The 26,041-nt window shown below is 46.1% G+C and overlaps 1 protein-coding gene across 4 annotated transcripts in view; it reads right to left on the bottom strand.

The window, feature by feature from the left end:
* The window catches only part of RPS6KA5 (ribosomal protein S6 kinase A5), a 190,441-nt gene that overhangs the window by 88,508 nt on the left and 75,892 nt on the right, over window positions 1–26,041 (bottom strand). For all 4 annotated transcript variants that reach the window (XM_073349430.1, XM_073349429.1, XM_073349427.1 and 1 more), the window contains 2 exons: window positions 18,170–18,253; window positions 10,444–10,547 (listed from right to left, as the gene is read on the bottom strand). In XM_073349430.1, the coding sequence (XP_073205531.1) occupies window positions 10,444–10,547; window positions 18,170–18,253 (188 nt within the window). The remainder of the gene's footprint in view (window positions 1–10,443; window positions 10,548–18,169; window positions 18,254–26,041) is intronic.

Consider the following 26,041-nt stretch of genomic DNA (forward strand, 5'->3'; position numbering starts at 1 on the left):
TGTTGTTCTGGGATGTATCCAGAACTGTCTGATGAAGTCCAATATTGTCTGAAATCATTGCTGAGGTAAGTATGCCCTGATGTATCGTTGCTGAGGTAAGTATGCTCACTGCCCTGGAATATAACACTGCCCTGATGAAGTCTATGCTCATAGTGGAAGTCTGTGTGGATTTTTCCTTGTTGACTTTTAGCCCAAGGAAGGAGAATAGATGGAGAATTGAATGAAGTTGGTTACCTGCTGTGAGGATTTTCCCTGAATAAGCCAATTTTCCAGGGGATGATAAACATGAATTACTCGTGTGTGAAGATGTGCAGCCACCACTGCTAAGATTCTGGTAAAGATCAAGAAGCCACTGAGAGGCCGAAAGGCACAACTCTATATTGGTAGTGAAACTCTTCTACCACATACCTTAGGAACCTTCTGTGGGCCGGGTGGATGGAGATATGAAAGTAAGCATCTTGAAGGTTGAGAGATGTGAACCAGTGCATAGGATCCAGTGAAGTCATTGCAGAAAAGCTAAGTGACCACATGGAATTTGAAACAATGGATAAACACCTTGAGACATCAAAAGTTGAGGATGAGTCTGCAATCACGTTTCTTCTTTGGAACTAGGAAATAATGATAATAGAAGCCTCTTCCTCTGAACTCCTAGAGTACTTCTTCCATTGCTCTGAGTCACAGAGACAGGGTCACAGGGACTCACTCCCCGTTTCAAAAATCTCTTGCAAAGGGGTCTGTCAAGGTTCCTTCCCCACTCTGAATTCTAGGGTACAGATGTGGGGACTTGCATGAAAACCTCCTAAGCTTACTTTTACCAGCTTAGGTTAAAACTTCACCAAGGTACAAACTATTTTCCTTTTTCCCCTCGGACTTTATTGCTGCCACCACCAAGCATCTAACAGATATATAACCGGGAAACAGCCCGCTTGGAAACGTCTTTCCCCAAAAATCCTCCCCAAACCCTACACCCCCTTTCCTGGGGAAGGCTTGATAAACATCCTCACCAATTTGCATAGGTGAACACAGACCCAAACCCTTGGATCTTAAGAACAATGAAAAAGCAATCAGGTTCTTAAAAGAAGAATTTTTAATAGAAGAAAAAGTAAAAGAATCACCTCTGTAAAATCAGGATGGTAAATACCTTACAGGGTAATTAGATCCAAAACACAGAGAATCTCTCTAGGCAAAACCTTAAGTTACAAAAAGACACAAAAACTGGAATCTAAATTCCATTCAGCACAGCTTATTTTCTTAGCCATTTAAAGAAAACGGAATCTAACACATATCTAGCTAATTTATTTGAGCATAAGCTTTCGTGAGCTACAGCTCACTTCATCAGATGAAGTGATGAATCTGATGAAGTGAGCTGTAGCTCACGAAAGCTTATGCTCAAATAAATTGGTTAGTCTCTAAGGTGCCACAAGTACTCCTTTTCTTTTTGCGAATACAGACTAACACGGCTGTTACTCTGAAACATATCTAGCTAGATTACTTACTAAGTTCTAAGACTCCATTCCTGTTCTGTCCCCGGCAAAAGCACCACACAGACAGAGAAAGCCTTTGTTTCTTCCCCCCTCCAGCTTTTGAAAGTATCTTGTCTCCTCATTGGCCATTTTGGTCAGGTGCCAGCGAGGTTATCCTAGCTTCTTAACCCTTTACAGGTGAAAGGGTTTTTCCTCTGGCCAGGAGGATTTTAAAGGTGTTTACCCTTCCCTTTATATTTATGACAGGTTCCTTTAAAAAGGGTACAGGGAAAGGGAGTTGGAACAGCAAACTAGATGAGGTACCCTTTCCTTATAATCACCAGTCCAAGGTTATCCCATTCCAAGGCTTTAGGGGGGGAAAAAAGACCATTTCCAAATTGGGTGTGGGATGGGGGGATATGTAAAGAAAAAGGATTCATAGGTGGGCTGATCAGTGTCTTGACACTTGCCCGAAAACTTGTTTGTCAGAGACAGTCCAGGTTGCAGGGTGGACTAAGAGAAAGCAGAAGTTCAATGTTTGTGAAATGGCTACATCTTCCTCAGAGGCTGAGATGGTCATTTTTGAAAGTAGTACTGGGGCTGAGGTTAGTACCTACAGCAAGTATAGCTACCCCTGTTGCTGTTTCTTCAGTGAGGGGGGACAGACTCATAGAAACCATAGAGTTGTTCATGTATTTGAGGCTGTGGAGATCTTCTCCTGTGCTACTACTAAAAAAAATTTGACTCTTCAAAGAGAAGGTCCTCCAGGGTTATCTAGAGTCTTCCACAGGGATCCTGGATGCCCGGAGCCACAAAGAAAGGCAATATAATCCTCGCTGGCATATCAATGGATTTGAGAGCCGATTATAGCAAAATTCTTGCTCTAAGTTGGCCTTCTGACATCAGAGTCTTTAGCTCATCCTGATGTTCATTAGGCAGCTTCTCAAATAGGTTTGAGAGTCTATCCCAGAAAAGAAAAACATTTACAAAGTAAGACTAGATAGCCACAAATTTGCAGGTTCAAAGAAAAATTGACCAAAGAGATCCAGCTCCTTCGGACCCTTTTTACAAAGTTCTTTAGTTGTACAACAGGAAGCTTCTAGGAAGTTGGGGTTGGGTGCTAATGAAAATATTCTCACCCCTTGGCTGGAATTTGGTACAGACAATCTGTTCAACCTTGGAATTGTTCAGAATAAATCATCTTTGCAGATTCAAGACCACCTTTGTCTATTGGCATTACTATTCCATCTCTATGATGAATATGCAGGAATCTGCTATTTTTCCTGAAGTTCAGCTAGTGTATCAATATTCTCTGCAATTCTTTTTTATTAAATCTTGGACAAACTTGAATGCTCTGAGTATGGGGAGTGGTTATCATCTCCAATGTCCAATTCTTTGCCCTCCAGTAGCAGACGCTGAGGAAGCTGAGGGGCTGGAGTTAGTTTGATTTGCTTCCCTAGGCAGAGAGATCTAGGTCTGGACATAGTGGAAGGCTACCTTTCTAGAATTAGAGATCATGCTCCAAGGAGACCCATAGGGCCTGGGTTGGTAGGCATACAGGGGTAGAGAACATATGGGCAAATAAAAGATTAAGATTATTTGAGAATCTCGGCCCTTTTGCTGTGTTCTTGAGATGGAGTCTTCTCTGGATTCCCTACTGTATTCCCACTTAGTCACCCAGTGTTGTGATTGTGCATGGCAAGAGAGGAGACTCTGCTGTGCTCTCAGGGGACAATGAAAACTACCTACAATATAGACTACCTACATAAGTTGAGTAGTCTTGTCTGAGATTCTGGATCTACATGGGGTCATTGCTGGGTCAAGTGGAGGCAGAAAGGCTTGCAGCTTGGAGAGCACATCTTTTAAGCAGTGCTGTCGATTAATTGCACTTAACGCATGCAATTAACTCAAAAATTCATTGCAATTAAAAAAATTGCAGTTTTAATCGCATTATTAAACAGAATACCAATTGAAATTTATTAAATATTTCTGGATTTTTTTTTACATTTTCAAAAATATGCATATCGTGATGGTGGTAGGGGTCCCACGAGGGCCAGTGAAGTCAGGATTAGGGATTGCCATGCATCGGCAGGGCCCACAGGTAACAGAACCATGGGTCAGATGCAGGACCGTAGTCCAGAGGGTAAGACCAGCGTCAAGGGTCCGGGCTGCAGGAGTAGTCCAGGGTAAGGGCTGTGTCCAGGTCAGAAGACCAGTCGGACTCCAAAGGGTACAAGAGAGATGGAACTGTCAGAGCTGGTGGGACCAATGGTGCCAGACATGGTGCGGGAGGACTGTCGATTAGCAGAAGTGGCTTGTCCACCACCAGAGCCGGTGGAGAATGGTGGAGGACAACAGGTTCATTGGCCGGAAAAGGGAATCTGGGGCCGGGCAGAGGTTCAGAGCACGGCAGAGTGCCCACAAACAGCAACATGAGTTTTGCCAATGGTGTCAAGGGCGATAAATGGCCTGAAGTGCGTGGGACTGGTGCAACAAGCAAGGGAGTCCCGGTGGAGGTGACAGCGCTGGGAGTGAAGTAGGAGTTCCTGGTGCCAGAATGGAAGATTGAGCTGGCAGTGAGCAGTAGAGTTTGGAGCAGTGCTCCATGCGCACTCTCCTCTGAGATAGAGCTTCCGTCATGATGTGCAACTTCTCACCCGACCTATCACGGCTTGGGGAGGTAATGCTGCAGTTTGAGATGGTCTCCATCAGAGAACCACCCTTGTGCCCATGCTTCTTGTGCATGCAGTGGGGCTTCGGTGGGTGTGGTGGTGCTGCCGGCGATGCACATGAGGGATCTAGTGAGGGGCTCACTGCTGGTGATGAGCGCTGCACCGATGGTTGTGTCGGAGCTGGAGCAGGTTGTGCACGCGGGCGCATTGCCTCCTCCATTAGAAAATTATGTAGGCAAAGTTCTCGACCTGCTCATGTCCGCACTGGAAACAAACGGCAGATGGAGCAGTGGAAAACTATGTGGGCATTACCCAGGCATTAAAGGCGATGAGTGTGTTCGTCGCTCACCGAAAAGGAGCAAGGGCCCAAGGAACAGTTCTTGAAGCCGGCTTGACAGGACATAGTCCCGGTGCCGGCGGGGAGGGATAGCTCAGTGGTTTGAGCTTTGGCCTGCTAAACCCAGGGTTGGGAGTTCAATCCTTGAGGGGGCCATTTAGGGATATGGGGCAAAAATTGGGGATTGGTCCTGCTTTGAGCAGGGGGTTGGACTAGATGACCTCCTGAGGTCCCTTCCAACCCTGATATTCTATGATTCTAAGTCCCCAATAGAGGAATAAAATCCAAGGGAGAATCTAACTACTATGAACAAATGGACAATTATCTGACTAGAGAAAAACTATGTACAGTAAAAGGCAAACGCAGTACTCTTAGTAGACTAAGGGTATATATACACTACCCACCGGATCGATGGGCAGCAATTGATACAGCGGGGGTCCATTTATTGCATCTAGTCGTCATAAATCGACCCCCAAGCGCTCTCCCATCGACTCCTGTACTCCACTGCCATGAGAGGCGCAGGCAGAGTCCACGGAGAAGTCAAAGGAGAAGTTGTCAACGGAGTCAGAGTCAACGGAGAAGCGGCAGCAGTTGACTCACCATAGTGAAGGCACCGCGGTGAGTAGGTCTAAGTACGTCGACTTCAGCTACTTGAATAACGTTATTCAAGTAGCTGAAGTTGCGTAACTTAGATGAATCCCTCCCAGTGTATACCAGAGCTAAGAGCACCGAGGAATAGGGGTTCCGACTCTGGCCATGCAGTGGTAAGAGGGAACTGAAGCAGCGTCAACCTAAGAATCCTCTTAAAACCTCATACATGCCACACAACCAATGCATGAGCGGGTCAAGGGACATTACTATGTAGTTTCGAGACTGGCACATGGCATGCATGAGCACATGTTTGGAATCCACATTGGGATCAACACTCAAAAAAGAATTATGCTTCTGCCAACTCATGTCTATGCCAGTGATAACTATTTAATCTATTCACTGTTGGCAGTTGACAAAGTTACATGCAGTTCAACTTTTAGTCAGTATAGACAGAGAGAAGATGAACTGGCTAAGAAGCAGTTCTTGGAGGCCTGCATAGCCTGAGTGGGTTGGTTAACAGGTCTGTGGGATTTATTATTTCTGAAGTTGATCTTGGGGCAACTGGAAAATAAGAACCTGAAAAAAATCTGCCTGAGGACTTGCCAAAGGACAGTCCAGCCTTAAAGCACTTAGTTGAGGTGGTCCTGAGTTTTTGGGTCTGTCTGAAAGAGGCAAAGTCTTGGGACCAACGTTTTCCAAATTCTAGCCCAGGCTATTCTCAAAACTGTTATTCTTTTCATGACAGGACAAGTTCGTAAGATGCAGCCTAGATTCTAAGTCTCCTGTTCATGGTTTTAGCTGTAGAAAGTGAGTCACAATGTTGCCTGCCATCATCTAGGCCAACACCTTAATCAAGTCTGTAGCCCAGTCTGAACTAGCTTGCCTTTATTATATTCTACTTTGCATTATATTCAGCACTAATGTAAGAAATGAACAAGCCTGTATCCTGTAAGAAATTATCTTCAGCATGTTAGCATAAGGCTTGAGGCCTATGTACTTGGAACAGATAAACTTTGTACAGATACACGGCCCAACAGACACCCCAAGTACAGTAACTCCTCGCTTAATGTTGTAGTTATGTTCCTGAAAAATGCTTCTTTAAGCAAAACAATGGTAAGCGAATCCAATTTCCCCATAAGAATTAATGTAAATGGGGGCTTAGGTTCCAGGGAAATTTTTTTCGCCAGACAAAAGACATTAAATATACACAGTATAAGTTTTAAATAAACAATTTAATACTGTACACAGCAATGATGATTGTGAAGCTCAGTTGAGGTGGTGGAGTCAGAGGATGGGATATTTCCCAGGGAATGTCTTGCTGCTTAATGATGAACTAAAATTTGGCTGAGCCCTCAAGGATTAACACGTCATTGTTAAGAGAGAGTGAGAGAGAGAGAGTGAGTGTGTGTGTGTGTGATGTGCACTGCCCCTTTAAGTACGCTGACCCCACTATAAGGACACTGCCTTTTAAAGTATATCAGCAAGTTGAGACAGCAGCTGCTGCTAGCAAACTCCCTCCGTTCTGAACCCTGGGAGTCTCCTCCCCCCCAGCTCTGTGGAGATGGGGTACAGGAGTGGGGAGCAGGAGCAGTGGGACACCCTGACATCAGCACCCCTCTTCCCCCCACCCCCCTGCAAAGAAAGCAGGAGGCTCCCGGGAGCAACTCCAAAGCAGAGGGCAGGAGCAGCACACAGCAGTGCAGGGGGAGGGACACCTGAACTGCCCAGCACTTGATAGGCTGCTGGGCAGCTGCTGCACAGGGAACTTAGGGGAGCTGCCTACCCAGCCTGGTTCCAAGTCCCCACCAGCTAGCTCCAAGAGGCTGCTCTTCCTGCAAACAGTGGACAAAGCAGGTGGCTGCCAAACAATGTCATAAGGGAGCACTGCGCAACTTTAAATTAGCATGTTCTCTAATAGATCGGCGATGTAACAATGAAACAACGTTAACCGGGACGACATTAAGTGAGGAGTTACTGTATTGGGGTGCTGACAATAGCGTGTTTAAAGGAAAGTTCTGACCAGAGGTACATGATCCAACCACAAAAGTGTCATGGCAATGAATTGTCATATATAACAGGTACATGAGCTACTTTCGCAGATACCTAACCACAAAAGGGCCATGGTAACAAATTGATGTATATGATAATAAGCTGAGATCATTGATATACTAACTTATAGAATTAATAACCTATAAAATTAGTAAGGTAAGGATATACAAATAAGGAAAAGGGGAAATACCCCTACTGAATATGCATCAAACACAGTGTCACTAAAAGTTGCATCACAGCCTAAGGGTGGAAGGAGAAGGAGATGAGGAGGTGCCAGAATGATGGCCACTGGTGACTATGGTGATAGGGAAGATGATGGCTAACATTTCAGATTGTTCCGAAACCTACAAGAAATAGTGTGAGTATATGGATGAGCAAACGTTCATTCTGTAGAATCTCTATCTTACTGAGTTGGGATGTTTATGACTGTGCTAAATGGGATTGTAGCTGTCATTGTCCATTGGGAGCAAGATCAATGCGAACCAGATACTCTCTTTCTTTGAGCAAGGTTTAATGAGGACTTTTAAATTCTGGGATGCAAGACCCACAAAGTCAAGAAACAAATTAGAAATGGGAAATAGGTTAAGGACTATTTAGAAAAGCTGGACGTGCACAAGTCCATGGGTCCAAATCTAATGCATCCAAGGGTGCTGAGGGAATTGGCTGATGTAATTGCAGAGCCATTGGCCATTATCTTTGAAAATTTGTGGTGATTAGGGGAGGTCCCGGATGTTTGGAAAAAGACAAATATAGTGCCCATATTCTAAAAAAGGGAAAAAAAGAGAACCCAGGGAACTACAGACCAGTCAGCCTCACTTCAGTCCCCAGCAAAATCATGGAGCAGGTCCTCAAGGAATCCATTCTGAAGCACTTGGAGAAGAGGAAGGTGATCAGGAACAATTAACATGGATTCACCAAGGGCAAGTCATGCCTGACCAACCTGATTGCCTTTTATGAGATAACTGACTCTGTGGATATGGGGAAAGCGGTGGATGTGATATCTTGACTTTAGCAAAGCTTTTGATATGGTCTCCCACAGTATTCTTGCCAGCAAGTTAAAAAAGTATGGACTAGATGAATGGACTATAAGGTGGATAGAAAGCTGGCTAGATCGTTGGCAGTGATCAATGGCTCGATGTCTAGTTGGCAGCCGGTTATCAAGCGGAGTGCCTCAGGGGTCGGTCCTGGGGCCGGTTTCGTTCAACATCTTCATTAATCATCTGAATGACGGGATTAATTGCACCCTAAGCAAGTTCGCAGATGACACTAAGCTAGGGGGAGAGGTAGATATGCTGGAGGGTAGGGATAGGATACAGAGTGACCTATATAAATTGGAGGATTGGGCCAAAAGAAATCCAATGAGGTTCAACAAGGACAAGTACAGAGTCCTGCATTTAGGAAGGAAGAACCCTATGCACTGCTACAGGCTGGGGACCGACTGGCTAAGCAGCAGTTCTGCAGAAAAGAATCTGGGGATTACGGCGGACGAGAAGCTGGATATGAGTCAGCAGTGTGCCCTCCTTGCCAAGAAAGCCAACGGCATATTGGGCTGTATTAGTAGGAGAATTGCCAGAAGATGGAGGGAAGTGATTATTCCCCTCTATTCAGCACTGGTGAGGCCACACCTGGAGTAGTGTGTCCAGTTTGGTCCCCTAACTACAGAAGGGATGTGGACAAATTGGAAAGAGTCCAGCAGAAGCAACGAAAATGATTAGGGGGTTGGGGCACATGACTTATGAGGAGAGGCTGAGGGAACTGCAGGTTATTTAGTCTGCAGAAGAGAAGAGTGAGGGGGGGGGATTTGATAGCAGCCTTCAACTACTGGAAGGGGGTTCCAAAGAGGATGGAGCTAAGCTATTCTCACAGATGAGACCATTGTTACTTGTTCTGTCAAGCTGCAGTGGGCGAGGTGTAGGTTGGATATTAGGAAACACTATTTCACTCGGAGGGTGGTGAAGCACTGGAATGGGTTACCTAGGGAGGTGGTGGAATTTCCATCCTTAGAGGTTTTTAAGGTCCGGCATGACGAAGTCTTGACAGGGATGGTTTAATTGGTGTTGGTTCTGCTTTGAGCAGGGGATTGGACTAGATGACCTCCTGAGGTCTCTTCCAACCCCAATATTCTATGACTCTATGATAAATATCCATTTGGGTATGGATGCATTTTGGGTATCTTATCTGGGAATGGGCATGTTTTCTTCAAATTGCATCTACAGCCTGCTCAGAGATCCTTATTTAGATACCCAGGTGCCACCCCGATGTAACAATACAGATACATGCTGGGTGCTCAAACAAAAGTTTAGTTCAGGGTGACTGGCCTCTTAAATCTCTCGAGTAAGGGTTTATAAGACAGGAAAAGACTGTCTATTAAACAATCTGAATGGAAATGTTCAGTTTAATTCACATTGGTTTCATTGTCTCCTTTCAGAAGTGCATCATGTCAGCAGAAAGAGAGCATGTTCTTTGATTTGTGTTGTTTGTTAGTTAATAAAGTAACTAACATCCATGATGTAAACTAAGAATGAGACTCCCAATTCTACATATACGATCTGGGTGGATGACCTTCAAGGGCATACAAGTTGGCAAAGCTGTCCTTCTGCCAAGTATACAGTTCATCATTAGATGACAGAAGATATGACAGGCAGCTTTTCTGTTTGCATATGGTTTCAAATGTAGATAGTCTTCCATTCTACAACTACACCTCATTTCGTATGAGTGCTTTGAAAGCTTTAATATGAAGCTAGCATTTCTGTAAAGATGATCTTTCTGCAACACAAAGTTTCTGTTTGTGCTGATGGAGCTCCTCTCTGCAGCAACACTAAAAATGCTACAATTGATTTTTTTCAAAAGCTTCAATATCTATGCACATGAGGACTTCTGAATTAGCTCAAAGATCTCTACCATGGTATTTCGAATGTGGACTGGAGGCTGTTACAGGTGGAGACTACACCCTTGCCACAGATCATCCATTGCCTTTTTCTGTTTGGAGCAAGGTTGTATGCATTTAGGTGCAGTGAATATATCTTCATCTGTGCTTGGAAACCATCTACCATGCTGTGGGTGCTATTACAATTAAATATTATAAATAGTAGGCAGATTCTTGTTGTTGGTCTACCAGCCTGCTTTCAGATGGCTCAGTGAGAAATGCTGAATATCTGATTATAAGGGTTTGATAGGTGTTTAATCTACCATCTGTAATTTAATTGAACTGAAACAAAAGAAGTTGCATTTTTTTCTAATTCAGGATAAAAGTCACCAATATAATTTACAGTGTGGCACTGTAATAATTTTCTATGAGAAAACACACACACTTTATTGTTTCATAACTTACCTAGAAATCTCAGCTTGGGAATTTTTTTCTCCATCAACTGTAAAAGGCGATGCTCCAGTTAATAACTCATACATAAGAACACCAAGACTCCACCAATCAACAGCCTATAAAATAAAAATTATATATATGGTACTTCAAAAAGCGTATTATAAAACAAAATCCTAGGAAATAGCTAAACTGCAACGTAGTTCTCCTTTGTTAACAACGCAAAGGCAGGGTATGATGAAATTACAGAATTAAGATATTAGAGTAATTAAATTGAGACAGCATAGAAAATGTTTAACTGTATATTATATATATATATATATATATACACACACACACATACATACACATGCGCATTTCCCTATTTGGATTTATGAGAAAATACTAAATTGTAAAATCATAAAAAGGTAGGATTTGCAGGGACCAATAGGTCATCTACTCCAATCCCCTACACTGAGGGAGGACTAAATATTACCTAGACCATCCCAAGAGGTCTTTGTCTCACCTGTTCTTAATAACCTCCAATGATGAAGATTTCACAACCTCCCTAAGTAATTTGTTCCAGTGCTTAACTACCCTTACAGTTAGTAAGTTTTTCCTAATGTCTACCCTAAATCTCCCTTGCTGTAATGTAAACCCATTATTTCTTGTCCTGTCCTTAGGGGCTATGTAGAACAATTTATCACCTTCCTCTTTATAAAGACCTTTTACATAAAGACTATTATGTCCCCACTCAGTCTTTTCTTCTCCAAACTAAACAAATCCAGTTTTTTCAATCTTTCCTCGCACGTTATAGTGATGGGTTGTATGCCCCACACTGAAACAGCCAGAGTTGGGGGTGGGTCTGGGAGCCCCTGCCATCCACTGCAGAATGATATTGCTAGGGCAGTGAATGGGAAGACTGCCTCAGTCACTGTGGGAGTGACATAGTCAGGGCAGTGGGCATAAGGACTACCTGATGTTGTTGCTGCAGAGGAACTTACCATGGTGTGACCTGGCCAGAGGGCTGAGTCACAAAGCAGCTGTACTGCGACTCAGAGGGAGGAGAGCTGCAATGGTGGAAGAGAAGAAAGAGGGCACTGAACAAGGCAGAGCTATCCCTAGAATCTCCAGAAGGGGGCATCACCAAGAAATGAGTAGAGGACACTGTGACAGCATGTTGGAGAACTGTGGGCATGATGGTACCTCTGATATAAGGCATCAGTGATGGACTGCGTATGACAAGTACCCTGAGATGAGGGGTTAGAGAGAATTTGTAAGGCAGTCAAATCTTGACAAAGGGGAGGGTCAAGGGCCACAGCCGAGAAAGGACCCCTATGAGAAAGTGAAAATGGAGATGTAAACAGTACAGGCTTTTTATTTTGCTGAGAGAAGTTATCCCCTACCAGGGTGGATGCCAGAGTTGCTGCTCCCAGAGGGGACCTGATTTAATTGGGGATTGGTCCTGCTTTGAGCAGGGGGTTGGACTAGATGACCTCCTGAGGTCCCTTCCAATCCTGATATTCTATGATTCTATTCTATGATTCACCAGAGCCAGGTCCATGCCGCAAAGGGACAGATACTGGAAAATCAGCCGACACTGTGAGAGGCCAAAGTATACCTACAGGACTATTTGGTGAGGGTAGCTGATCGACAGCAGCCGTTGTATAAAATCCTACAAGAGGAAAGCAGGAGGGGTCATAAGGGCCAGGAATGGGAAAGATGGTGTTATGGCTGTGATTCGATTTCCAGCATCCTTTCAAGTTAAATTGAAGGGATTAGGCTTCCTGATATTCATGGACAGTTCAGTGGTCATAATGGGGAAAGGTAGAAGCTGACCGTCTTGGTGGTTCATGTTTCTTGATATAAGCAAACATCTTTCCATGTAGTGGGGGCTTTCTTCAAAACAGAAAGAGAGATGCTTCAACAGTCTGACTTGATTTTCAAACACAGTTAATAGTAACAAAATTTTAGAGCACATTTCATTTCTATAAAATAAGCTAGAATAATGGCTTGCAAAAACTGGTAAGTGTTTTCCTAAAATTGAAGCTTCAATATAAATTTTAACTTCGCACTCCAAGATCTGTCTTCACATCATTGACACATTCTGGGTAGTAACTTGATATGCACATTCTAATAAGGATCACACAGAAAATAGTTATGAGATGTTGTGAGCCCGGGTTTGGGTACTTGATTTCCCACCCCCAATCCTGGGTTAGAAGATCTGGAAATAGGCGGCTCCTGAGAGGTGGAAGTATGGACATCAGTGGAAGTTCCATGAACCAGAACAGTCTGGGTCAGTAGGGTGCTAGGAGGAGTATGGTGGCTCTGGCGCGATGGATCTTTCCTCCAACTTGCGGTAACAGGTGGATGGGAGGAAAGGCGTATCTGAGGTCTGTCCAGGAAAGCATCACCCTTGGAATCGTGACATATGGCCCCCCAGAATAATACCTGGGAAGTTTTCTGTTCGTCCCATAACTGTGTAAAGATCTTGGTTAGGATTGCTGTGGCTCTCCCATTTTTGGTCTGCAGAGAAACTTCTGCTTAGTTTGCCTGCCAGGGAGTTGTGAACTCCCAGGATGTACACAGCTTGAACCGTGATGTGGCTTCTGATACATGAGTTCCAAAGTCTGACTACTTCCAGGCAGAGGGGATGAGATCTACATCCCTTTCTGAAGGGAGGGAATTATAGATGTCAGCGTAATCATCCTAAATTTCAGCTTTTGGATAAAGATGTTGATAATGTTGCCAAAAGTCCAGGATGGATCTCCACCCTCCATCTTTTTGGGGGGTTAGGAAATATGGAGAGAAAAAAAAAACCCTCCCTTGGTACTGAGGCGGGATGCGCTCTATTGCCCCTGCAATATTCTCTTGATGAAGCAGTCAGACTTTGGAACTGATGTATCAGAAACCACATCACAATAAAGCTACGTACATCCTGGGAGTTCACAACTCCCTGGCATGTTAACTAAGCAGAAGCAAGTGGTCCCTGAAGGGGGATTGGGAAGGAGGTTTGTGATGAGGGAAGGAGAGAAACTCGATGGAACAGCCCTGATGGATAGTCTCCAGGACCCAACTGTCCGTGGTGATCTTTTTCCAGCTGTAGGAAAACAGAATGAGATAACCGCCAAAGGTGACAGGAGAAGTGGGTGGCATCTATGTGGCATGTGGGTCCTGACCTGTATGTCAAAAATGGCCCTTGGCCTGCAGTTGAGAGTGAGTGGAGGCTGGGGCAGGAGAGGGAGGTGAGAAATTGAACCTCTGAGTCCTCTGGCATTTGTGTAGAGGCACACTCAGAAAGACACTGGTAATAGAGAGCATGCGGAGCTGGTGGTTTTGGTCTAAAGGGCTGTCTATGGTGTTTCCTCCTGGGGATGAAGTGTAAATCCCCAGGGACCTCAGAGGAGATCTCAAGTCCTTTAGTGACTGCAGGGACTCATAAGTCTGTTCATTAAAAAGGCTGGACTCAATGAAGGGAAGGTCCTGCATGGTGTTTTTGATCTCCCTAGGAAACCCTGACAACTGTAGCCACAAGACCTTCAGCATGACAAGTCCCGTGGCCAAAGTCCTGGACATTGTGTCAGTGGCATCTACTGCAGCCTGGAGGGCCACATTTGCTACTAACTTCACTTCACTTAGAAGGGACTGGAACTGAGTTCTGTCCTTTATGGAAAGTTTATCTTTAAAGTCTGGAAGTCTGACATAGCTGTTCAAATTGTATTTCACTAACAAAGCTTGATAGTTAGCCATATGAAATTGCAGATCTGTGGAGAACACCTTCCCTCCCAGAAAGTCCAGTCTCTTTGACTGCCAGGATGGATTTCTGGTAGTGCGACTCAACTCTTCCGAGGGCCACCTGCACCATCAACGAGTTGGGGGCAGGATGAGAAAACAAAAAGTCAGTTTCTTTGGCAGAAACAAAATTACATCTCTCAGCCCTTTTTGGTGTAGGTACACAAGATGCTGGTGTATGCCATACCACTGTGGCTGGCTCTAGTATAGCCGTGTTAATTGGAAAGGCCACCTTACTCAGTCCCTTTGGTTGAAAGATGTCCAGGCACCAGTGTTGATGAACCTGAACTAATCTACTGCGATCTCTAGATCATTTGCAACCCTATGTAACAGCTCCTGGTACCGACTGGTGGAGAAGGCAACGACTAAGTGACAGCATTGTCCAGAGATGATGAAGCAGCAGCCTGTGGCAGGGCCTCTGCTCAAGGCCAAAAACAGCACAGAGACCTTTATGCTGGTAATACAGCCAGTGAAGTTTATTTACAATGTTGGTTCCCACCACCCTTGTACACTATACAGTCTTAACTCCTACAGTTTTAGGGAGCCCTCAGCTCCTGTCTGCTCCTCCCCTCCATTTCCGTCCTATGCCTTTTTGTATCCTCTACCTAATAGCTGAATTAGCCTTCCAGCTCTTCTCCACCCACCAATTAGACACAGCTCTTAACAAGGTCTCTTCTGCAGTGTTTAACTGAAGCTGCAGTGACCAGAGTGCTGGCTCAACTGTTGTTGCTCAGTATTCCATCACAAAGCTCTTATCAAATCAGCAGAACCAGTTCTAGCCCGTCCTCCTCATGCACCAACGGAACCAGTTGGCAAGAAGGGGAGAAGTGGTAAAAGTCATGAGAGGGGTCCAGACACCTACCATAGGAATCCCGTGGTCCCCAATAAGGCCAGAAGGAGGGATCCATCAGTTGCAATGGCTCCCAGAGGAATTGGTACTAGTGGTCCTGGGAGCGAAGGGGGGACGGGATCATACTGGGAGGGATGCTAAGTATAGCCTCTCAACTGTCTGTTGGGTCTCCTGCCCTTCTGTGGAAATACTGATGCAGCTATCTCCTCCTCCAATTCTGAGGACTGTTCTGCTGGTAGCGGCAATGCCATCAGTACTGGAACGCTCCTGCCCGATGGTTGAAGATGGAACTGCTGAATTCTGAGACATTAGTAAAGATTCTTCCTCCAGAACGAGGACATCCCTCACAAGATCAGGGCCAGAAAGGAGTGGAGACTGGGTAGGGGAGGAAAATATCCTCTGGTGTTACATAATTCTGTACAGCCTAGGGAGTTCCAGCAGGTATGCCTGAAGGACCTGGCTCATCTGTTGCAGCCGAACAGTCTTTAGATAAACAAGACGATACCAACGATGAGTCCAGACCCACACACGTATATGGAACTGGTGAGCATCTGTCCTTTCATTTCGGTACCACAGTCACAGTCGGAACAGACCAATCCTTTTTTTTTGCATGCCTTGCCCTCCGACTTAGGGGTCTTAGTGGAGCTGGTTCCAAACACACTGTCTCACCCGAACTGGACTGGCTCAGGAACGGAATGCATTTCTTATGGACAGTCCTCTGTCCTTGCACCCTGACAGTGCTCTCTACTCTCAGGGGGAGGCCTAGAGAAAGAGTCCTTTGGCTTCAGGGTTAACCACTCCACTCTAAGGCATACTTGGAGGGGCACTGCTGGTTGGTGGGGGCCAATGTACGGGGGGGGTCTCCCAGGCCCAGATCAGAGCAGGACCTCATACAAAGTTCCTGATAGAGGAGGCTAAGTTGGAGCTCCTGGGCCTCAAGTTCTAGGTGAAAAAGGATCTACAGATACTGCCCTGTGCAGAGATATGTGCTTCACCCATACAGCAGAAGCACCGTTGATACTTGTCACTGATGAAGTAGTAGTGAGGGCAGAAGACACAATTCTTGAAACTGGGGACTCTGGGTACAGTCTTGGACCAGAGGGTGGGTTGGGAAATGATTCTATATATTCTGTAACAACAAACTTCTTAAACAAATATTGAAAAACTATTTACAAATATTTTGTGTTATAGTTTATACACAGAGTGAAGGACGACACTATTGTGACTCAGGCCATGTGGTGGTAAGAAGTAACTAGAGAGGCATTGACCTACACTGCCTTTTACACTCTCAGTCTGAAGCATGAGGGGATCTATTACAAATGTGCAGGTTAACGGACACTCCTTTGAAGAATTTCTGGACTTGGGCACATGGAGCCAATGCAAACCCACCTGTGGAATACATGTAGGGACTATCACTCTAAGAATCACCACTGAGAACTACTTTGAGTAGTTTTTCAATCAGTCCTGCACCCACCTTACAGTAATTTAATCTGGACTACATTTCCCTAGTTTGCTTATGCGAATGACATGTAGGACTGTGTACCTTATTAAAGTCTATAGCTTCCTCGCTATCCACAAGGCCAGTTACCCTGTCGAGGGAAAATTAATGGGTTTGGCATGATTTCTTCTTGCAAAAGCCATGTTCCCAATTATTTATCATACTATTATCTGCTAGATGCTTAGAAATTGTTTATTTAACCATTTGTTCCAGTATCTTTCCAGGTATGTAAGTTAGGCTGATTGGTCTATAATTTCCCAGGTCCTCTTTGCTCCCCTTTTTGAAGATAGGTACCATGTTCCCCCCTCTCTAATCCTTCAGGACTGCCCCCATCCTCTATGAGTTCTTGAAAATGTTTGCTTTGGCTAGCTCCTTAAGTATTCTAGGATGAATTTCATCAGGCCCTGTCAACTTGAATACAACATTTAATTTACCTCAGTATTCTTTAACCTGTTAATTCCCTATTCTGTCCTGTGTTCCTTCCTCCTTGTTGTTAATATTGGGTTAAGCATCTAGTGAATTAATCTTTTTAGTGAAGATTGACGCAAAATAGGCATTAAACTCTTGTGTCTTTTGTGTCATCTGTTATTTGCTTTCCTTCCCTAGTAAGTAATGGACCTACATTTTTCCTTGTCTTTCTCTTGCCCCAGTGTATTTATAGAACCTCTTCTTACTGCCTTTTGTCTTTCGTTGGGTGTACCTCATTATGAGCCTTAGTCTTTCTGATTTTGTTCCTGATTGTTTGTGCTAGTCTTTCACATTCATCCTTAGCAATTTTGTCCTTGTTTCCATTTTGTACAATTCCTTTTTGATTTTCACGTTATTAAAGAACCCCTGAAACAACCATATTGACCTCTTATGATTCTTCCCATTTTAGTTCTGCCTCAGGATATAGTTTGCTGTTTTGCTTTTAATATTGTCTCAGAAAAACTGCCATCTCTCCTGGACTTACATTTGCCTTAGACTTTCTTTCCAAAGGTACCTTACAAAACAGTTCTTTAAGTTTGTTGAAGTCTGCATTTGTAAAGTCCATTGTTGTTATTCTGCTGCTTTCATTCCTTTTCCTTAGAATTATAAATTCTATCATTTTGTGATCTTCACTGAAGTTGCCTTTTGCTTTCAGATTCCCAACCACTTCCTCCCTGTTAATCAGAATCAAATCTAAAATATCTGCTCCTCTGGTTACCTCCTCTACCTTCTGAAATAAAAAGTTGTCCCCAGTACATTCCAAGAACTTGTTGACAGTCTGTGTTTTCCTGAATTATTTTTCCAACAAGTATCTGGGCAGTTAAAGTCCCCCATTATTACCATGGTTCGTGTTTTAGCTACTTCTGTTATTTGTTCTAGAAATGTCTCTCTACCTCCTCCTCCTCATTTGGTGGCCTGCAGTAGACATCCTACCGCCTCCCCACCTTTTCCTCCTTTTATCTTAACCCAGAGACTTTCAACACGTGTGATTCTCACTTCTTTCTGGACCTTAGTTGGGAAAGCTTGAGTTGTGAAATGGAGTGAGGGACTTTTGGAGGGCAGGCAAATAATCACATACAAAACTACAGAGTAGGATTCGTTTTAATCAGAAATGTAAACAGGCAGTGACAAAAGAAAGCTGAGATGAAACCCACCTTGTCATGTCCTGTGTCTCCTCCTCTGACAATATCTGGAGCCATGTATTCTATAGTTCCGCAAAAGGAATATGCTCTCTCATTCTAAAAAAGACATACATATGGATATCAAATGACTACAATGAATAAGGGATATATATAACTAACAGCTGATGACCCACAGCTATCATCCAAACAATTCAGGACTTCATAGACAAATCACCTTACATCATAGAGAGAATTAACACAGAACCCTTGAGACTATTCACTACCTCCTAGGCCAGGGGCGGGCAAACTTTTTGGCCTGAGGGCCACATGGGGTTTCCAAAATGGTATGGAGGGACAGTTAGGGGAGGCTGTGTCCTGCCCCCGCGTCCTATCCAACCCCCCTGCTTCTCGCCCCCTGATGGCTCCCTGGGGACTCCTGCCCCATCCAACCCCCCTTTTTTCCTAACGGCCTCCCCAGGACTCCTACCCCATCCACCACCTCCTGCTCCCTGTCCCCTGACCACCCTCAGATCTCCCACATCTGACTGCCCCCTGCCACCCCATCCAACCAGGACCCCTACCCCATCCAACCCCCCTGCTCCCCACCCTCTGACCGCCTCGCCCACTAACCTCTATCCACCTCCCGCCCCCTCTCCCTTACCGCACGGCCTGGAGCACCGGTGGCTGGCGGCGCTACAGCCGCACCGCCCAGAGCACCGGGTCAGGCCACAGCTCTGCAACTGCGTTGCCTGGCCGTCCAGAGTTTTGCACTGGCGGCGCGGCGCACTGAGGCTGTGGGGGATGGGGAGCAGCAAGAGAGGGGCCGGGAGCTAGCCTCCCGGGCCAGGAGCTCAGGGGCTGGGCAGAAGGGTCCCGCGGGCCGGATGTGGCCCACGGGCCATAGTTTGCCCTCCTCTGTCCTAGTCAATAACTACATTATGATGAATTTGTGGGGCAGATTTAACATAAGCACATGAAACAATCTTTGGTATTTAAAACAAAAAATGTCATCTAGACTTAAAATAGCGTGTAACCAATTAGCTGCTACGGGGCATTCTCCAATAGAAGATTAATATGATTTCTGCCAGGTGCATTACTAATGCTCTAAATAACATGATAAAATGTGTAGGTAAAATACAACGATACATTTTTATAAGGCTCTTTGCAATTTGGCTAAACTTGATGTTATATCACACCCTGTGGCTCCCATATTCATGAAGCTATACTGACCTCTATTAAAAAAAAATCTTTCCATAATATACAGTGTGTAAAAAACAATTTGCTCCCAAGAGGAGGAAGGGGTTATTTTAATTTTATACTACATACAAAGTATTTGTTTTGGTTGTGTTCAATCTGAGCTATTTTCACAGGTCAGTGTACCATTCTTTGTTAGTAGCTATTTACCTTTGTGGTAAACATAAGGTAATGCTGTGCTTTGATAATTCTGAAAGCACATGTGATTAGGCCAAGAAACACTGTTCACTCCTTATCCTTCAAGGTTCTAGCATTTTTTGGAGAGATCATGATAGGTCCTTCAAAGAAGTGTGTTCAAATAAGTAGATATTTCACAAGTCAGGTTTACATTTGTAGATTCAGATTTGGAGTTCAAGACATGTGCTATACAAAGAAATCAAGAACGTACTACACTAGAAAAAGGAAGCTTCTGAAATAAATTTTTTAAAAAAAGTCTTGTTCAGTGCTTCCATGAGATCTAAATTAACCAGTATAATGCCAAAATTATTAAACTATATTTTACTAGAAAATGTATACTCTGGCTTGCTTCTGATAAATTTCTGATTTTAATATCATTAAACATAAGCCTAATTTTGGGGAATGTTATTTAACATTATTTCCGCTGTTCCCCTTAATAAAGCCACACGATAGAAAACAATTATTTTCTTCTAATCACTTAATACCTTTTTCATGTGTTAATTTTGCTATAGTTTTTTCCTGTGGTATAATTGCTTGTTTCTCTGTACTTATCTGTTCTTCTGTTTGTTGCTTGGAACACAAAAAAAGGTTACCTATCTTTCCTAACTGCTGTTCAAGATGTGTTGCTCATGTCCATTCCATTCTGGGTATGCACATGCCCATGTGCGTGGTCGTTGGAGATTTCTGCCTTAGCAGTATCCGTAGGGTTGGCTGTGGTGCCCATTTGAATGCACCACTCATGCGCTGATACATTAAGCGCCGCTAGCCCTATACCCTCTCAGTTCCTTCTTGCCGGCAACTCCAACAGAGGGGTAAGGAGGGCGAACAACGGAATGGACATGAGCAACAAATCTCAAAGAACAACAGTTACGAAAGGTAGGTAACCGTTTTTAGTTCTTAGAGTGCTTACTCATGTCGATCCATTCTAGGTGACTCCCAAGTTATGTCCATGGAGGTGGGCTTGGAGTTCATGGTCACGCGGCTTCCAGCACAGCTCTGCCAAAGCCAGTGTTGTCTTGAGCTTGCTGGATCAGTGCATAATGAGACTTGAACATATGGACAGAAGACCAGGTAGCAATGCTATAGATATCTTGGATTGGCACCTCTGCCAGGAATGCTGCTGCTGACACTCTTGTGCTCTAGTCGAGTGTGATGTCACCAATGCCAGCGGAGGCACTTTCACCAGCTCATAGCAGTAGCAGATGCAGGCCATGGGCCAGGATGAAATACTCTGAGCAGACACTGGGAGACCTTTCATCCTGTCCGTCACCACAACGAACAGCTGCACTGACTTGTGAAAAGGCTTTGTCTTCTTGATGTAGAAGGCCAATACCCTCCTGATGTCCAGGGTGTGCAACCTGCATTCCTATTCCAACTTATGAAACTTCGGGAAGAAGGCAGATAAGTATATGTCCTGGCTGGTAAGAAACTGGGAAACTACCTTGGGCAGGAATGCCGGGTGCAGCCGCAGTTGGACCTTATCCTTATAGAATACCGTATAGGGTGGTTCTGAAGTAAGCGCCATGATCTCAGACACCCTGAGGGCAGATGTTATCGCAACCAAGAACTAAACCTTTCAGGGAAGTCCCATGAGCTGTGACGGCACAAGATTCAAGTCCCAGGGAGGGACAGGATCCCAGACATGAAGGTAGAGACCCTCCAAACCTTTCAAAAACTGGGCCGACATGCTATGAGCGAAGACTGACCTGCCTTGGAACAAAGGATGAAAGGCCAAAATACTGGCCAGGTAGACCCTGATCGATGACAGGGACAAACCTTGGAGTCTGAGGTGCAGAAGATAATCCAGGATCGCCTTCAGCGAGGCCCAGATACATTGTTCTGAGGCTCTACACGTGAACCTTTTCCACTTGGCCACGTAAGTCACTCTGGTGGAGGGTTTTCTGCTACCCTCAAGACATATTGAACCCAGGGAGAGCATTCCATTTCTTCTGCATTCAGCCATGCTGTCAAGTGCACCACCACCAGGTTTGGGTACAGAAGACTACCGTGGTTCTGGGACAACAGGTCTGGCCACAGAGGGAGCTCCAGTGGGGCAGCTACCAAAAGATCCAGCAGCGTGCCGAACCAGTGCTGTTGAGGCCATGCAGGGGCTAACAGGATAACCTTCGCCCTGTCCTGTTTGATCTTCACGAGGACTCTATGAATCAGACGGCACTGGTGGAAAGGCATACATCAGGGCCCCTGACCATGGGAGCAGAAAGGCATCTGATAGGGAGCCCTTGTCCATCCCCTGGATCTGACAGAACACGTGGAATTCTCTGTTCTGCATTGACATGAAGAGGTCAACCTGGGGAGTCCCCCCACCTCTGGAAGATTATGCTTACCACCTCCGGATAGAGCAACCACTCGTGGCGAAAGGAGGAAGTCCTGCTGAGGTGATCCACCAGCAGGTTCCAGGCGGATCTGGTTCCAGGCAGGTGCATAGCTATCAGACGAATGGCATGCCATACATAAAAATCACAAAAACCTGAGAGCTTCTTGACAAAGAGCCGAAGACTGGCACCGCGCTGCCTGTTGATGTAATACATCGTGGCGGTGTTGTCCATCAGGACCTGCATCACCTTGCCCTTCAGGTAGGGCAAGACCACTTGGGAGGCCAGGCAAACTGCTCTGAACTCCCTGACGTTGATGTGGAGGGCCAGATGATCTCACAACCAGCAGCCCTGAGTGCTCAGTTTACCCAGGTTGGCTCCCCAGCCCAGGTCTGAAGCATCAGAGACCAGGATCAGCGACGAGGATGTGGTCACGAATGGGACTCCTTCCAACACCAATCCAGGGTCCACCCGATGCGGTCCAGCACCCTGACTTCCCAGTCCAGATTGTGTCTGTTGGGAATGTAGACAGATGCCAGGCACGCTTGTAGGGGCCAGAGATGGAGCCAAGCATGGCTGACCATGTACACATTCACAAACATGTGGCCAAACAGCCACAGGCAGGTGTGAGCCATGGTGCGTGGGTGGTTCTTCACATGAGAGATCAGGTCCAACATGGCCTGAAAACACACTTCTGGAAGGAAGGCTCTGGCTCACGTGGAGTCAAGAACCGCCCCAATGAACTCTATTCGCTGGACGGGCATTAAGGTGGATTTTTTCTCGTTTATTAACAGGCCCAGGTTGCAGCAAGTGGAACGCACCAGATTGAGGCTCCTCTGAACTTGCTCCCAAGACCTGCCCTTGATGAGCCTTTCGTTGAGATACGGGAAGACCTGGACCCCTCAGAGTCTCAGGTAAGCAGCCAATGGCACCATACATTTTGTGATCACCCTGGGGGCCGATGAGAGACCAAAGGGCAGCACTGAGAATTGACAATGGCACCCACCCACTAGGAAACGGAGGAAGCATCTGTGACCTGGGATTATGGAAATATGGAAATAAGCGTCCTTTAAGTCAAGGACAGTATACCAGTCTCCTGGATCCAGGGAGGGGATGATGGAGGCCAGGGAGACCAGGCAAAACTTCAACTTTTTGAGACTTGTTGAGTCGACACAGGTCCAGGATGGGTATGAGGCCCCCTTTTGCCTTCAGAATTAGGAAGTAGCAGGAATACAACCCTTTCCCTTTCATGTCCCAAGGGACCTGATGACGTTCGACAAGAACAAGTGCAGAGTCCTGCACTTAGGACAGAAGAATCCAATGCACCGCTACAGACTTGGGACCGAATGGCTCAGCAGCAGTTCTGCAGAAAAGGACCTAGGGGTGACAGTGGACGAGAAGCTGGATATGAGTCAACAGTGTGCCCTTGTTGCCAAGAAGGCCAATGGCATTTTGGGATGTATAAGTAGGGGCATTGCCAGCAGATCGAGGGACATGATCGTTCCCATCTATTCGACACTGGTGAGGCCTCATCTGGAGTACTGTGTCCAGTTTTGGGCCCCACACTACAAGAAGGATGTGGAAAAATTGGAAAGAGTCTAGTGGAGGGCAACAAAAATGATTAGGGGACTGGAACACATGACTTATGTGAGGGAGGGAACTGGGGATGTTTAGTCTACGGAAGAGAAGAATGAGAGGGGATTTGATAGCTGCTTTCAACTACCTGAAAGGGGATTCCAAAGAGGATGGCTCTAGACTGTTCTCAGTGGTAGCAGATGACAGAACAAGGAGTAATGGTCTCAAGTTGCAGTGGGGGAGATTTAGGTTGGATATTAGGAAAAACTTTTTCACTAGGAGGGTGGTGAAACACTGGAATGCGTTACCTAGGGAGGTGGTGGAATCTCCTTCCTTAGAAGTTTTTAAGGTCAGGCTTGACAAAGCCCTGGCTGGGATGATTTAGTTGGGGATCGGTCCTGCTTTGAGCAGGGGGTTGGACTAGATGACCTCCTGAGGTCCCTTCCAACCCTGATATTCTATGATTCTATGACCTCCTCCACTGCACTCAGGCACAGGTTCTCGACCCCCTGAAAGAGGAGTTGCTGGTGAGAAAGGTCTCTGAAAAGGGATGGGAAAGAGAGGAGGTGGCAAGGAAGGGCAGCTGAAAATTGCAGGGTATATCCCCAAGATATTATGTCCAACATCCAGCAGTCCAAGGTGACCTGCAACCAGGCTGAATGGTAGGATGAAGAAGGTCAAGGAAAGGACAGCGTGGATCCAGGGAACTGACTGGGGCATCTATCTTGAGTGCACCTTCAAAATGAGCACCTCTGGCCCCCAGGATGCTTTGCTGGGCTGGACTGCATGAGTGAGTGGGAGGAGGATGGGCGGTGACAACTAAAACTCGTGCCTCTATCCCTTCTCCTAGCAGAACCCGACGAGGCTGCCAAAGTCTGGGCGGTGGGGGCGGCCAGAACTGCTTCCGTGCAGACTGCAACATATTCATGCTCAGCGAGCAAAGAGTGGCCCGAGTGTCCTTCAACCCATGCAGTCTCGCATCTGTTTATTCAGAGAAGAGACCATTCTTATCAAATGGAATGTCATGAATCGAGGTCTGCATCTCTTGGGAAAGGCCAGCGGTCTGAAGCCAGGAGCTGTGCCTCATAACCACCGTCGACGCAACCAACCTAGCCAATGAGTCCACTGCATCCCATACCATTTGGAGGGAGCACCTAGCAGCCGCGGTGCCTTCCTCCACCAGGATGCCTAATTCTTGGGCCAAACCCTGTGGAAGGGACTCCTTTAACTTAAAAGTGTACCTGCCCAAGAGGGTCTGATGATTCGCCACCCGGAACTGCAGGCTGGCAGTGGAATAAATTTTCCTCCCAGAAAGTTCCAGTCTTTTGGCCTCTTTATTTTTGGGAGTTAAGCTAGTGTGCCCCTGCTTGTCTTTTTCGTTGGCCACAGAGACAACCAGTGAGCCCAGCGGTATGTGGGTATAAAGGTACTTGAACCCTTTGTCCAAGACAAGGTACTTCTTTTTGGTCCTTTTGGAGGTGAGAGGAATGGAAGATGGGGTTTGCCAGAGGGCCTTGTCCAGTTTGAGGACCCTGTCATGCACTGGTAGTGCAACACAGGCCAGGTTAGAGGCTGAGAGGACATTGAACCAGGTTTCCACCTGCTCGGACATCTCCATCTCTAGGCCCAACTTCTCGGCCACCCATCAAAGTAGGGCCCGGTGTGCTGGCCCTTGAGAGTCCTGTGACTGCCTCATCTGGAGATGAAAATGATGACTGTACCACTGGGGGAAGCCCTAGGACATCATCCCCCGTGGGGGCTAGAGGTTTAGGGGTGGGTGCAGTCTCTTCTACCCTGACGTCCAAGCGCTACTGGCGCACCGAGCTCTGTGCCATCACTGCCGCCAACTGTTGCTCCAAGACAGCGGCAGATGAGTGGTGTGAAGGGGGCACTGTCATGACCAGCACATGTGCTCCAATAAGGCCACTGCACAGGCCATGCTGCCAGGCAGTGCCGTCGATGTCAACACTGCCTCAGGAACCAAATCACGCCGGTTGAATCTGGGAAAAGGGCTGAACTTCCCTTCCATGCTGGAGGAATCCCCTTCTGGTGACCACAGTGGGGCCACTGCTGCCTGCATTGCCTGCTGATCATCGCCACCAGAGACCAGTGCCTGGAGTGAGAGGATCAGTGCTGGTATGAAAGGGACCGGTGCCGGGGGGACCGGAGTCGTGATGGGCAGCGCTCCCACGGGGCAGGCGACCAAGATCTGTGCTGAGAGGATGACGGGCAGGAGGGTGAATGCTGCGGGTAATATGGAGACTGGCGCCTCCCCTTTGGCAATCCGTGTCAAGATGGTGGGGACCGTGATCACCATGCCAGAGATTGAGGGCGAGCCCCAGAGGATCTGGGCTGTGACTCCGGAGATCTGTGGCATGGAGGAGAGCTCTGCCTCGTCTCAGGGGATCACCGATACTCCATTGTCTCCTGAAGGCTTTGCCATTTGCTGGCGGTGCAGGTGGAGGCTTCTGCTCTCTTGGCACTGGGGGGAGCTTGGGAAGGTGTCTCTTGTCCTTCATATGTAATTTCCCCAGCACTTGAGGCAGCTGCTGCGGGGGTCACTTAC

This window comes from Lepidochelys kempii, chromosome 6 (genome assembly GCF_965140265.1).
Source record: "Lepidochelys kempii isolate rLepKem1 chromosome 6, rLepKem1.hap2, whole genome shotgun sequence".
Classification (NCBI taxonomy): domain Eukaryota; kingdom Metazoa; phylum Chordata; order Testudines; family Cheloniidae; genus Lepidochelys; species Lepidochelys kempii.